Raw genomic sequence first — 14,218 nt, 5'->3', positions numbered from 1 at the left:
AGGAGTTCCCACATATGCTGAGCTGAGCACTTGTTGAAATTAAATTACACCATATATAGATTCTACAGACCTCACTTTTACATTGGCACAAAGAAACATTTTTTTTCACTATAAACCCAATATTGGCAACATGGTCTTAAAATAACGTTTAACTCTTTTTTTTAACATAAATTCCTTCTTGCATTTGTTTATAAGCACAATAAAATTCGACATTGATTAAAATGTAATATCTTTTTAAATTAGTTTTCCACCTTGCAATGTTTTGAAACGCGGGCTTTTATTTTGAAAGTGTCTTCATTACCATAGGAAATGGACGTCACATCGTCAGTGCTCGCAGAATAACTAGTACAATAAAGGTGTTTTCTACTGCTTTAAAACTACGCACGAACGTGAACGAATCCGCCGGTTTAATATCTCCACCTGTGCGAGATCCACATGATGAGAAAATTATATTATGAATAAAAATGGATCATTTATAATATCCGAAGTTTTAATGAACTATATAGTAAGTCGAAGTATTCTTTAAAGACGAATCGGAATGCTTCGGAAGGAGACCTCCCGGTCATACCACGAAGTAAGTTCTGTTATGGCCACTGACTGTTATGGATTTTAATTGATTATTGATTTCATATCATTATCAATTACTTTACAATCGCATCTATCTGTATTGATCGATCACTTTTCAGGAAATTGGGGGGAAAACAGTGGGACTTCTCGAGGAGGTGATCCTCGTATAGAAACAATGTCATGTGACTTTTAAGACGTTTGCTTTACAATTACAGTAGGGTACTTGGAAGTCTACAGACCTACCTGATCTAAAAGTGGATGACACTGTGTACTTTATATACGCTGATACTTTGTGTTAAATCAACCATTAACAATATAAATCTGTACCCTTATTTGATACAGTTCAATGACGAGGAAGAACTTCAAACCCCAGACTTCTACCAAGACAATGACAGTGCCAACGGTGGCCCGGAGGAGCCAGAAGAATCCATTGCCAGTGTTCTACCAGGTTCTATTTTTTTACTATATTCAATTGTATTTTCTATTCTATTATAGTCTATTATAGTCTATCCTATTATAGGCTATTATATTATATCCTATTATTTTCTATCCTATTATAGTCTATTATATTATATCCTATTCTTTTCTATGCTATTATAGTCTATTATATTATATTATATCCTATTCTTTTCTATGCTATTATAGTCTATTATATTATATCCTATTTTTTTTCTATCCTATTATAGTCTATTCCAAAAAAATTATATTGTAAAGACTACTGTAATATTCATATTATCTCTATTTTATTACCTATAATATGTAATTCATGTATTGATTAACAATCTTTCCTTACTATTGCATTATTATTTGAGTAGTTTTGACCTTTATATTCACTGCATTATTCCAGAGGAGGACATGGTGAACAGCAATCCATTTACACTGTTCAACAAGGCCTGTCTGAAGAACGTGTTCACTGTCCTGCTGCTGTTCATCTACCTGGTGCTGACTGCTGTGGCTGTGTTCCTGGCCTATCAAACCATCACTGACTTCATGGAGAAGCTCAGTCACCCTGTCATGTCTGTCACATACAAGGAGGTGGATGCCTTCTCTCCCCCAGGTTGGTGGAACTGCTCTTAAGTACAGATCTAGGATCAGCTTCCCTCAATCCTAACCTTAAACATTAGTGTGGGGGGTGGGTTGCAAAAACTGACCCTAGATCAGCGTCCAGGGAATTACAGAATTACAGAATTACATGCTTATATTTACACTTTTTTGAGAGAACAAGTTCATTTTGATTTCATTCTTAGTTTTCTTGATGAAACTTTTCTTGTCTTTGTTTGTGAGCAGGCATCGCCCTGTACCCTGGTTCGGCTCAGCTACTGAGCTGTAAACACCACTACCACGCCCATATCCCACCACTGGTCACCCCAGGGAAGCCCCAGCCAGGAGATTGTGTCATGGAGGAAGTGACCTACACTGGCCCCTACACCAACCACACTGTGGTGAGAATCATACTATTATAGAGCCCCTACACCAACCACACTGTGGTGAGAACAACACGTCTATAGATAGATCACGGCAACATTTCTTCTAAGCATTTTCATTCACTCATTAGTCGCTTGCTTGGTTGATTGGTCGGTTGGTTGCTTGGTTGATTGGTCGGTTGGTTGATTGGTCGGTTGGTTGCTTGGTTGCTTGATTGGTCAGTTGGTTGCTTGGATGGTTGCTTGGTTGATTGGTTGCTTGGATGGTTGCTTGGTTGATTGGTCGGTTGGTTGCTTGAGTGGTTGCTTGGTTGATTGGTCGGTTGGTTGATTGGTCGGTTGGTTGCTTGAGTGGTTGCTTGGTTGCTTGATTGGTTGCTTGGTTGATTGGTCGGTTGGTTGATTGCTTATTAATCTCTCATGGACAGGGCACGTAACATAAATGGTATTGGATGGAGTTCTGTAATATTTTAGTTCTGGGTTTCTGAAATTAGTTGGTTGGTTGGTTCAGTCAGCCATTCAGTCATTCATTTAATACATTAATTCCTCTCCTGGTTGTTGTAGAAGCAAGCCTTGGTGGTCAGCGGTCCAACAGATGTCAGAAACAGAGAGTTGATCTTCCTGCAGTTCAGTCAGAACGAGACAGAAGAGGATTTTAGTGCCATCACATACATGCTCTTCGACAAATACAACGACCTGTCCGGGAGGTAATGCACTGGCCCAGTTTAATACAAAGACCTGTCAGCCCAGTTTACTACAACGACCTGTCAGCCCAGTTTAACATAACGACCTGTCAGCCCAGTTTAACACAACGACCTGTCAGCCCAGTTTAATACAACAACCTGTCAGCCCAGTTTAATACAACGACCTGTCAGCCCAGTTTAATACAACGACCTGTCAGCCCAGTTTAATACAACGACCTGTCAGCCCAGTTTAATACAACGACCTGTCAGCCCAGTTTAATACAACGACCTGTCCAGAAGGTAATGCACTGGCCCAGTTTGTTCGTTTAGAGCACAGGTTTCAAACTTAATTCCTGGAGGGCCGAGTGTCTGCAGGTTTTTTCACTCCCCCTTATACTTGATAATTGATACTTGGTAATTGATTAGTTAGGAACTACTCTCACCTCCCCTTATCTAGGTCTTGATTGGACATGAATTGAAAGGAGATTTTAAAAAACACCAGCACAAACTCAGCCCTCCAGGAATAGAGTTTTAAATCCATGGTTTAGAGTAATAGAGTTTTAAATCCCTAGTTTAGAGTAATAGAGTTTTAAATCCCTGGTTTAGAGTAATAGAGTTTTAAATCCATGGTTTAGAGTAATAGAGTTTTAAATCCCTAGTTTAGAGTAATAGAGTTTTAAATCCCTGGTTTAGAGTAATAGAGTTTTAAATCCCTAGTTTAAAGTAATAGAGTTTTAAATCCCTGGTTTAGAGTAATAGAGTTTTAAATCTCTGGTTTAGAGTAATATTAAAATCCATGGTTTAGAGTAATAGAGTTTTAAATCCCTGGTTTAGAGTAATAGAGTTTTAAATCCCTGGTTTAGAGTAATAGAGTTTTAAATCCCTGGTTTAGAGGAATAGAGTTTTAAATCCCTGGTTTAGAGTAATAGAGTTTTACATCTCTGGTTTAGAGTAATAGAGTTTTAAATCCCTAGTTTAGAGTAATAGAGTTTTAAATCCCTGGTTTAGAGTAATAGAGTTTTAAATCCCTAGTTTAAAGTAATAGAGTTTTAAATCCCTGGTTTAGAGTAATAGAGTTTTAAATCTCTGGTTTAGAGTAATATTAAAATCCATGGTTTAGAGTAATAGAGTTTTAAATCCCTGGTTTAGAGTAATAGAGTTTTAAATCCCTGGTTTAGAGTAATAGAGTTTTAAATCCCTGGTTTAGAGGAATAGAGTTTTAAATCCCTGGTTTAGAGTAATAGAGTTTTACATCTCTGGTTTAGAGTAATAGAGTTTTAAATCTCTGGTTTAGAGTAATAGAGTTTTAAATCTCTGGTTTAGAGGAATAGAGTTTTAAATCCCTGGTTTAGAGTAATAGAGTTTTAAATCCCTGGTTTAGAGTAATAGAGTTTTAAATCCCTGGTTTAGAGGAATAGAGTTTTAAATCCCTGGTTTAGAGGAATAGAGTTTTAAATCCCTGGTTTAGAGGAATAGAGTTTTAAATCCCTGGTTTAGAGTAATAGAGTTTTAAATCCCTGGTTTAGAGGAATAGAGTTTTAAATCCCTGGTTTAGAGTAATAGAGTTTTACATCTCTGGTTTAGAGTAATAGAGTTTTAAATCTCTGGTTTAGAGTGTAATAGCGTGAAACCTACGTGTAATGAGATGTGCGTTACAACAACAACCGTTTTGCCCTCGACCTTCTGTTGTAGCGTGGATAAATCAGGGTTCATGCAGGACTGTGAGAGGAACTACTCCATGGTGACGTTCTCTGGAGGCTTCAGGACCTGGGTCAAGATGTCACTGGTCAAGACCTCTGGGAAGAAAAACGAGTCCATGGAGTTCCGGCAAGAGGTCAGTATATCGTTTGTAAACATTCAGGTTTCCTTAAATGTTGTCCATTTTTTAACATTTTTTAATAAGATTAGCAAAATTATTAATTTTAGCATCTACTGTGGCAGAAAAGATACAACATGTCGCACAAAGATGACATGTTCCTTATTGTAGCTGACATTATTTTGTAACGACAGCTTACAAAATGTTTTTTTTCATTCCATCATGACAAAGTTCTAGAAAAGTTGTCTGTTCTTCCCAGTCTAGTGTGGTCAAGTACAATGACAAGAGGCCTGTATCAGAGCAAAAAGCCATTCAGCTTTTCTTTGTCGTGTTTGAATGGAGGGATCCTTTTGTACAAGAAGTCAGAGATGTAAGTGAACACATTCATATCGTATTATTAGAAAAGTATCTGGGTTTTTTTTTCCCCCCTTCTATATTCTGTTTTATTCCATTCTATCCTATTCTGGTTTATCTTATTCTAGACTACTCGTGTAGTTATTTCTCCTATCTCCGTTCTGAGAGGAAGGGGGGGAGGAGCCTATAGTCGTACTCAATGAAATATTTGCCCCATTGTCTCCTCCTCAGATTGTGACAGCCAATCCGTGGAATACCGTAGCCATCCTGTGCGGCGTGTTCATGGCTCTGTTCAAGGCGGCTAACTTTGCCAGTTTTAGTGTGAAATGGGTCATCAAGATTCGTAAGAGGCATCTGAGGAACAGAAACAGGGAACCGACCACATCGTCTCAGAGATACGTAGTAACTAATACCGACATTAATAGAATAGAAGAATAACTTTCATTTTTCCCCGTGAACGAACTTCTTTCAATCAATCAATCAATGAGGCACCTGCTTTGAACTGTATATATTGCCCTAGGTTATGGGCAGCGTTTTAAAAAAATGTTGTTTTGGGATCATCAACGTCAACATTTTGTATGTTTAAGTATGGATGAGATTGTAAAGTATCTGATTTTAGACAACTCAACTCAAGGTCAAATTCACAACGATTTTTGTTCCTTTATTCATACGTCATATGTAGCGTTCCAAAATGTGACTGGGGAAAATAGGATTGTAAAAAATGTATTTATGAATGTTATGAAACTGGTTTATACCATCAACAGCTGACATGAACTACTGACATGTAAGCCAAAGGGAACTCCCTCAGTTTACCTTCCATAACATTCTTAAATCTGAGTTTCAATTGAGCAGTGAGGTGTTTTAAAACGTGTTTTTATTTTTTTATTTTTTTTAGAATAACTTAAATTCTTAAGTATTTTATCACCTCTAAATTACTGGATATTTTATGTATATACTGTATATAAAAAAATTGTAAAGGGAACAATGAGTAATACTTACCAAATGTGGACCATGATGCAATTGCTTATTTGTTTGTTTTTCCGTTGTTTGTTTCCTTTTTTTTATACAAAGAATGGGTGAATCTAGAACGAAGGAGTCAATCTCACTGGATGACTCAAATGACTGAACAACTGACTCATACGACTGAACAACTGACTGATACGACTGAACAACTGACTCATACGACTGAACAACTGACTCATACGACTGAACAACTGACTCATGCGACTGAACAACTGACTCATGCGACTGAACAACTGACTCATACGACTGAACAACTGACTCATACGACTGAACAACTGACTCATACGACTGAACAACTGACTCATGACTGAACAACTGACTCATACGACTGAACAACTGACTCATACGACTGAACAACTGACTCATACGACTGAACAACTGACTCATGACTGAACAACGGACTCATACGACTGAACAACTGACTCATACGACTGAACAACTGACTCATGACTGAACAACTGACTCATGACTGAACAACTGACTCATACGACTGAACGACGGACTCATACGACTGAACAACTGACCCATACGACTGAACAACTGACCCATACGACTGAACGACGGACTCATACGACTGAACAACTGACTCATATGCCTGAACAACTGACTGTTACTGAACCCAGAGTAATAGTCTACTACTGTTTTCTTTGCTTCTACACACTAGGCAAATATTTACGAATACCACCTCATCCTGCCTGTGGGCTTTCTACTTTATTTACACATCTTGGAAAAACTGGACTGATCAACAAGCACCTGGGATTTACTTGAAATTGTGTAGAGCTTTTACTGTGAAATAAAACCATTTGCTGTGCAAATTGATTGTGTTTAGTCACTTTCTATGACCATGCGCCCCAAATCCACTATAAGAATCTGCAAAACCTACTTGCAACTGTACCTACATCAACGTTATGGCCTTCATTCATAAGCAGTCAGTTGTTGGTTAACGAATGATTTATATACAGTATACACTAGATGACTACTTTGGGGGGAGGGGGGCGCTGTTGAAGCCACCGTGCCTCCATCTTGGAACTCCCCCACCATAGTAACACGTATTTAGGAATCTATAGAAATCCATTTATGAATGTCTACATTCGTCTTTGCCACATTTCTTCTATTACAGACACCTTCATTCATACTTTTAAATGATATTATGTGAGCTAAACATAACAAATTAAAAATAAAAAAATCCTTTCTAAAGTATATACTTAAATACATGTAATTTTGTCCTTGAAATATTTCATTGAAATACTGTAGAATTCTATTCATTCCTATGGAGGACTGCTCCTACAGGGGAGTACCAAAATGGCCGACCTGGTGGCTTCAATCCCATCAGTACCCTGGGTTGGGGAGTAACAGGTTACATGTAATCCGTCACATGTAGGGGATTACAAAAACGATTGGTAACTGTAATCCGTTACGTTACCAGCAAAAATATTGTAATCAGATTACAGATTCTTTTGAAAAACTAGATGATCACTTCGAGGATTATTTTTAACTCAAGAGGATTTTTTGCTAAAAAACACTTCTCTGTTTTCTCAATGACATTCAAATAAGCATTGAAGAAAGGCGCAAGTTTAAGTTTGTTCCACCTGAGCGAGTTTGACCACCAGTCAGAGACCACTATGATGACACACCAAATGATGACCACCAATCAGAAACCACTATGATGACACACCAAATGATGACCACCAGTCAGAGACCACTATGATGACACACCAAATGTGTTTGATGGACTGCGGGAAAAGAGCAGGAATATACTTTTTTTGTAGGCTACAAAATGTATTATACAAAATAAATGTGCAAAGCCGCCTTCGAGGGAAAGGCTGGCTACTTTGAATATGGTTCCTTTGTTTGCCATTGGGCATTAATCTGTAGTGTTTTAATGTATGTTTTTATTATTTTGATGGTTAAATCTCTTAGTGTTGTATTGGCATCCTGGCATCCCCTAATCTACATTGACACACCCATGCACACACACACACACACGCAGATATGCACCCACTCATGCATACACACACTTGCACTTCTACACTTGCATACATTCACCCACACACACACACACACACACACACACACACACACACACACACACACACACACACACACACACACACTCACACACACACACGCAGATATGCACCCACTCATGCATACACACACTTGCACTTCTACACTTGCATACATTCACCCACACACACACACACACACACACACACACACACACACACACACACACACTCACACACACACACACACACACACGCAGATATGCACCCACTCATGCATACACACACTTGCACTTCTACACTTGCATACATTCACACACACACACACACACACACACATTTTCCACCCACACCCGTCTGTTTAAAACATGTATATGTTATCTCTTGTTAGGGTCTATATATATATTTCATAATATAACGTCCGTTCCATCATCGTGTCTCAAATAGTAATTCTATGAGTTATTATTTCCACACTATATTTTTAATTCATTGTTTCTTTCCAATTGGTTATTTGTGGTCCCAGCTGTTTAAGCCAGTTTCTTTCTAGTTATCTGTTTAAACGCTGTTATTCTCATAATTCTGAAGAGGTATATTTATCAGAGTAGAGGAACAGTGCATGAGGGGTTCTCCCCTCAGAGTATGTGTTCTGGATTTAGAGAAAGCGCCAAACGTTTGAAAGTATCGTCCAATACTTTGTATACTTCAATCCAGAAATGATTGAGGACCGGGCAGGAATATAATATGTGAGTTAGCTCTGCTCTCCCTACAGTAACGCCAGCAACTTGGTGTGATGTCACGGTTGTAATTTCATTGTATTGTAGGAATTCTCCAAGAATATTACCTCCTCCAAAGTAGAGAGTTGGTTATCTTGGACGTGTCTCTTGATATGTCCTCTCAGTCCTCTTTGGTTATTACTATTTGCAGCTCATCTTCCCAATTAGTTACCACTGTAATATTCTCATATTTTGTTTCTTCTTGGATAATTCTGTATATGTCCCCCAGCACATTCTTAGCTTTTACTTGGTTATAGGTCTTTGTTATATGTTTAATTAAAGGATGTATATCACTAAGCGTTTTATTACGTTCCACTGCTTTAGTAAGACTTTTTACTTGTAAATAATTGTAAAACTGAGAGTTCTGGATGTTGCACTTTTTTGATAGATTCTCAATTCTATTCAATCAAATAAGCCTCACATAGTAAATTAGCAATTACATTTATTGCTGACCAATTTCGACAATCTCTCTCGGTGACTTCAACACAACAATTCCACACTTCTTGGGCTTATTTTCATGGACAGATTTTGGGTTGAATGAAACCAAAGATTTTATAACTAAACCAAGATAACCCACAGGCTGTCGTTTCAAACGGAAACAAATGAGTCATAGTGGGCAGAACCAAGCACGATTTAGCGAGAACCTATTGGTTCGTTCTGTCATGTATTTGCATATTTCCGTTAGAGAGCGCCTACTCTGCGAAGTGCGCTTGTGCCTTTGCGCCCCTTCTAAACAATGCGAATTTAAAAAAGTCTAACCGGGTAAAGTCTGTCGTAACATATTTTAGTTTTTGGAAAAGAAAACTGTATTGAGATTAAATATTTAATCGATGAGAAAATTAGTAAAATGTTCGAATACATCCAATCTTCTCCCCACTGATTTTGGTATTGGACATATTTGGTAGTGAGGGGAAATGCCAAGCGGAAGCTTCAAATAGATACATCCGGTGAAATATTTGTCTCATTGTTCTATCTGCGGTAAAAACCTTTTTGGCTTCGCGTCTTCACGGCCCGGTCCACATCTGGGAGGGTCAACCGGGTCGATGCAGCGACAAGACGGGAAGTGGATGAACTTGCGCCACTAAACGAGATATTTTCACAGGTATTCTTGCTAAATGTACATGCGTTTAGCTACATACACACAGTTATAACTTAAAATGAGAAGAGTTTGTTTTGGGTCAGTTTTGAAGACCTTCCGTGAGAACAGTGCGTTTGTTTCCTTGCTAGATAGAAGTAACGTTAGCTAATGTAGCTAGTTAGACATACTTATTTTAGCTAATGGTAGCTAGCTAGCTAACGTTATGTAGTTAGTAGCTAACCTCATGCATATACAAACAACAATATAACAAAGTAGCTAATATATTTACATTTGTGTCTGAAGTAGCTACGTTGGCTAGCCACTTGTTCGCCAGAGCAGTTAGCTAGTTGTGAACAGAGCCATGTGTACGGAAAGGCTCCATCCTAAACAAGGCTAGCTTTGCTAGCAAAACAATGGACTGGATATGGCTGGTGTTGGTTGATAGCCACGCAACGCATGTATTGACAACCCACGCCCCCTCACACACAAAGCAGTGGCGATTTTAGCATGTCAGTCTTGGTGGGCAAACTATTTTAATTTAATTTTTTTAGGTACATGTCAGCAAAGCCAGTACACAATACAACACATTATTTACACTATAACGGTGACGAACGGTGCCCACCAACTGTTAGGGCATACATAAAGCAGTCCCAACAGCAGATATTTTTTTGTTCAGCACCATGGAGTGAATCCTTACCACTGCTACATCTTAATATCAGCAGAGCCTTTTCTGGCAGTGAAACAGTTAGTTCAGCTTCATTTACTGCCTTTGAAAGAAACATAGCTGACATGGCTGACTTGTTTAAACAAATGTGGTTTCTACTGACAATTGAGATGTACAAACTATGGCATAAGGGGATGAGGAGCAGATAAGAGGCCATCTGTAATTTCGATTAAGAAATTAATGGCCGAGCTAGGACGGACGTAGTCAATATAACTAGTTGTTCAGCACTTTTGAAATGTATAGTGACAGAATTCAGAACATGAGCCGTTCTTACAGTATTCTCCCGGTACACCAAGTCATAACTGCGGGATAAATAAAGGGGGCTTATAAGCAGACATTGAAAGCTCTTACAATATTATGTTTATCTTAAACAGGCGATAAGATAGACGTGCACCACCAATTCAGAACAGTAGGCTAAGTTATGAGGGGGAAATGGACCAAATTATTAGGGTGATGCACATGGGCTACTAACAGCTTACTACACAACATACACTTAGTATTACTATCTTAGCTACAGTATACATATCTCCCTGGCATATTACATCATATATGCAGCAGCATACAATGCATATTTGGACTCACCTTGTTGTGCTGTGCTCACTTGAACAGGAAGGTGGCACGGCGGCCCTTCTTGTGGGCAAATTTTGTCAGCAAATTGTGGCGGGGGGGGACGACGACACAATGTTGAATCATGACGTCAGGGATCTTCAGGTTGGAGATCTAGAAAGAGGCCAGAGTTCCCGACTTGGAATACCGAGTCGGAAGACCGTTTTCTTCCCCAGAGTTCCCAGAAGTCATGCAGGATTGACAGCATGACCAATGTTCTCAATCTTTTCTGGCTGATGGTGTTGCATGTGAATGTTTATCCTTTTAAGCTTGGAAAAGAGACCCTTACACACAGCAGGGTATTGATTGCTTTGCAGTTAGCCACTGATTCCTTCCAAACCACTCCGCGTTGAATTTGCGATTTCCAACTTGTTGTGTAATGTTTGTCCAATGGCCGATGAGCTAAGATTTTGAAAGTATGATGTTGACGTGATCAGCCCAATCAAAGCTACGGTAGATATAGTGTGATTTGACCTCATTTTATCTGTGGCCAATGACCTTGAGCGTTCTTGGATGGGCACTTTTAATGTAACTATGGCAGCACCCAAGGGGCTTGAATGTTCGAGCTCTACCCTAAGATTTTGCAGTGATGGGGTGTCCCCATGAGTGACAGAACACTGAGCCAATCACAGCACAACTAGAGAACATTACCAACCCCCATGCTCTGTTTTTTCTGCATTGCTGCCAACCACCACCACCACCACAGAAAGCAGGGATCTAGGCTGAAACACCTGTATTTTGGAGCTGCTTTACTCAAAGAAAACAAAAGAGACCATGTTTGTATGCGGCTTTATTAACTCAATTATTATTATGTATTTTTTTACATTGTTTTCAAACTGATATGTGACATGTATTAAGGCCAAAATAACAAGCAAAACAGGCAATAATAAACTAAAATCTTTATTTTTTTAATAGCCAAACAGGTCAAAGCCCTGAATGACGGGTCGCTACTGGGCGCACACACACACACACACAGCTAGTTAGCAAACTACTAAGGTTTGTCTTATGAATCGGGCTGTAATACACAATGAATTGGTATACATCCTGAAACTAGGTAAAGTTAATTGTATATTTGATGTTCGGTTTTTACCTTTGTGGTAAACTGAACTATGTACACTGCCTTCAGAAAGTATTCACACCCCTGGACTTTTTCCACATGTTGTTGTTGTTACAGCCTGAATTTAAAATGGATTCCATTGAGATGTTTTGTCAATGGCCTACACACAATACCCCATAATGTCAAAGTGAAATACGTTTTCGCCATTTTTTATTTATTTTTAATAATAAAACATTTTAAAAAGTTGACATTTCTTGTGTCAATAAGTATTCAATCCCTTTGTTATGGTAATCCTAAATAAGTTCAGGAGTCAAAATTAGCATAAGTTGCATGGGTTTTGACCCCACGCATAGAATTCTTTAAGGTCCCTTAGTCGAGCAGTGAATTTCAAACACACAGACCAGGGAGGTTTTCCAACTTCCTCACAAAGAAGGGCACCTATTGGTAGCTGGGTAAAAAGCAGACATTGAATATCCATTTGAGCATGGTGAAGTTATTAATTACAATGTGGATGGTGTATTAAAAAACCCAGTCACTACAAAGATACAGGCGTCCTTCCTTACTCAGTTGCTGGAGAGGAAGGAAACCGCTTAGCGATTTCACCATGGAGGGCAATGGTGACTTTAAAACAGTTAGAGTTTAACGGCTGTGATAGGAGAAAACTGAGGATGGATCAACAACATTGTAGTTACCCCACAATACTAACCTAAATGACAGAGTGAGAAGAAGGAAACCTGTACAGATACAAAATATCCCTGGCCTCCCAAAGGGACAACCGGCTGACTTCGGTCGTCAGTTGAACAGCGTTTCCTCTCATTGGTGTTGCTGGCTTCCGGGTTAGGGGAGGGTTTGGCCAGGGGCGGGCTTTACTTGGCTCATCGTCCTCTAGCGACCCCTTGTGGCAGGCCGTGCACCTGCAAGCTGACTCGGTCATCAGTTGACACATTGGTGCTGCTGGCTTCCAGGTTTAAGCGAGCGGGTGTTAAGAAGCGTGGTTAGGCGGGTCATGTTTCGGAGGACGCATGACTCTACCTTCGCCTCTCCTGAGCCCGTTGGGGAGTTGAAGCGATGAGACAAGATGATAATAATCACGAAATTTGAAAAAAAAATACAAATAAAAGACATACTAATATTCCAAAACATTCATCCTGTTTGCAACAAGGAACTAAAGTAAAACTACAAAACATGTGACAAAGCAATTGTTCCTGGAGAGATACCGTCCTGTGGGTTCTCATTCCAGCCCTGTTCCTGGAGAGAGACTGTCCTGTGGGTTTTCACTCCAGCCCTGTTCCTGGAGAGATACCGTCCTGTGGGTTTTCACTCCAACCCTGTTCCTGGAGAGAGACTGTCCTGTGGGTTTTCACTCCAACCCTGTTCCTGGAGAGAGACTGTCCTGTGGGTTTTCACTCCAACCCTGTTCCTGGAGAGAGACTGTCCTGTGCGTTTTCACTCCAACCCTGTTCCTGGAGAGAGACCGTCCTGTGGGTTTTCACTCCAACCCTGTTCCTGGAGAGATACCGTCTTGTGGGTTTGAACTCTAACCCTGTTCCTGGAGAGGGGTTGGAGTTGTTCTCTCCACCAGCTTCTCCACCAGCCCTGCTGTCTGGCTCTAGAGCTGTTCTATCACCAGGTCATCCAAATGGCACCCTATTCCCTATGTAGTGCACTACTTTTAACCACAACTGGCACCCTATTCCCTATGTAGTGCAGTAATTTGTAACAGCAGTGCACTATATATAGGGAAAATTACCATTTGAGATGTACTCTGAGTCTGGAATTAGGCTAGTGTGAACTCTGTGGTACTCTGTGGACTGGCAGAGTCTGTGCTGTAGGGCTGGCATTCAGGGGAGGCCAGATTGGGTTAGGGTTGGGTGGTGATCTTAAGCATGTTGAGGAAGAGCCAGCTAGACGTGGGCGGTGGGAAAGAGCTGACCTCCGCTCCCCTCTGTCCCAGCTGACGGGGCAGAGATGACCTCCGCTCCCGTCTGTCCCAGCTGATGGGGCAGAGATGACCTCCGCTCCCGTCTGTCCCAGCTGATGGGGCAGAGATGACCTCCGCTCTCGTCTGTCCCAGCTGATGGGGAAGAGATGACCTCCGCTCCCCTCT

At 40.0% G+C, this 14,218-nt stretch overlaps 3 protein-coding genes across 7 annotated transcripts in view; 2 read left to right on the top strand and 1 right to left on the bottom strand.

Moving 5' to 3' along the window:
* Positions 1-14,218, bottom strand: part of LOC110505940 (probable N-acetyltransferase camello) — a 669,337-nt gene that overhangs the window by 288,741 nt on the left and 366,378 nt on the right. The gene's annotated exons all lie outside the window — the stretch shown is intronic.
* pacc1 (proton activated chloride channel 1) lies at positions 302-6,682 on the top strand. Its single transcript, XM_021585403.2, has 8 exons — positions 302-574; positions 910-1,015; positions 1,415-1,624; positions 1,855-2,009; positions 2,556-2,698; positions 4,367-4,508; positions 4,750-4,860; positions 5,076-6,682. The coding sequence occupies exons 1-8, from the start codon at positions 539-541 to the stop codon at positions 5,280-5,282; spliced, it is 1,110 nt and encodes a 369-aa protein (XP_021441078.2). The 5' UTR covers positions 302-538; the 3' UTR covers positions 5,283-6,682.
* Positions 9,619-14,218, top strand: part of znf106a (zinc finger protein 106a) — a 62,417-nt gene continuing 57,817 nt past the window's right edge. For all 5 annotated transcript variants that reach the window (XM_036963091.1, XM_036963092.1, XM_036963090.1 and 2 more), the window contains exon 1: positions 9,619-9,748. The gene's annotated coding sequence lies outside the window, so the exon portion shown is untranslated. The remainder of the gene's footprint in view (positions 9,749-14,218) is intronic.

The sequence above is a fragment of the Oncorhynchus mykiss genome, chromosome 25 (genome assembly GCF_013265735.2).
Source record: "Oncorhynchus mykiss isolate Arlee chromosome 25, USDA_OmykA_1.1, whole genome shotgun sequence".
Taxonomy (NCBI): Eukaryota; Metazoa; Chordata; class Actinopteri; order Salmoniformes; family Salmonidae; genus Oncorhynchus; species Oncorhynchus mykiss.
The sequence above is the reverse complement of the archived record's forward strand: the minus strand, read 5'-3'. Positions and strand labels throughout refer to the sequence as shown.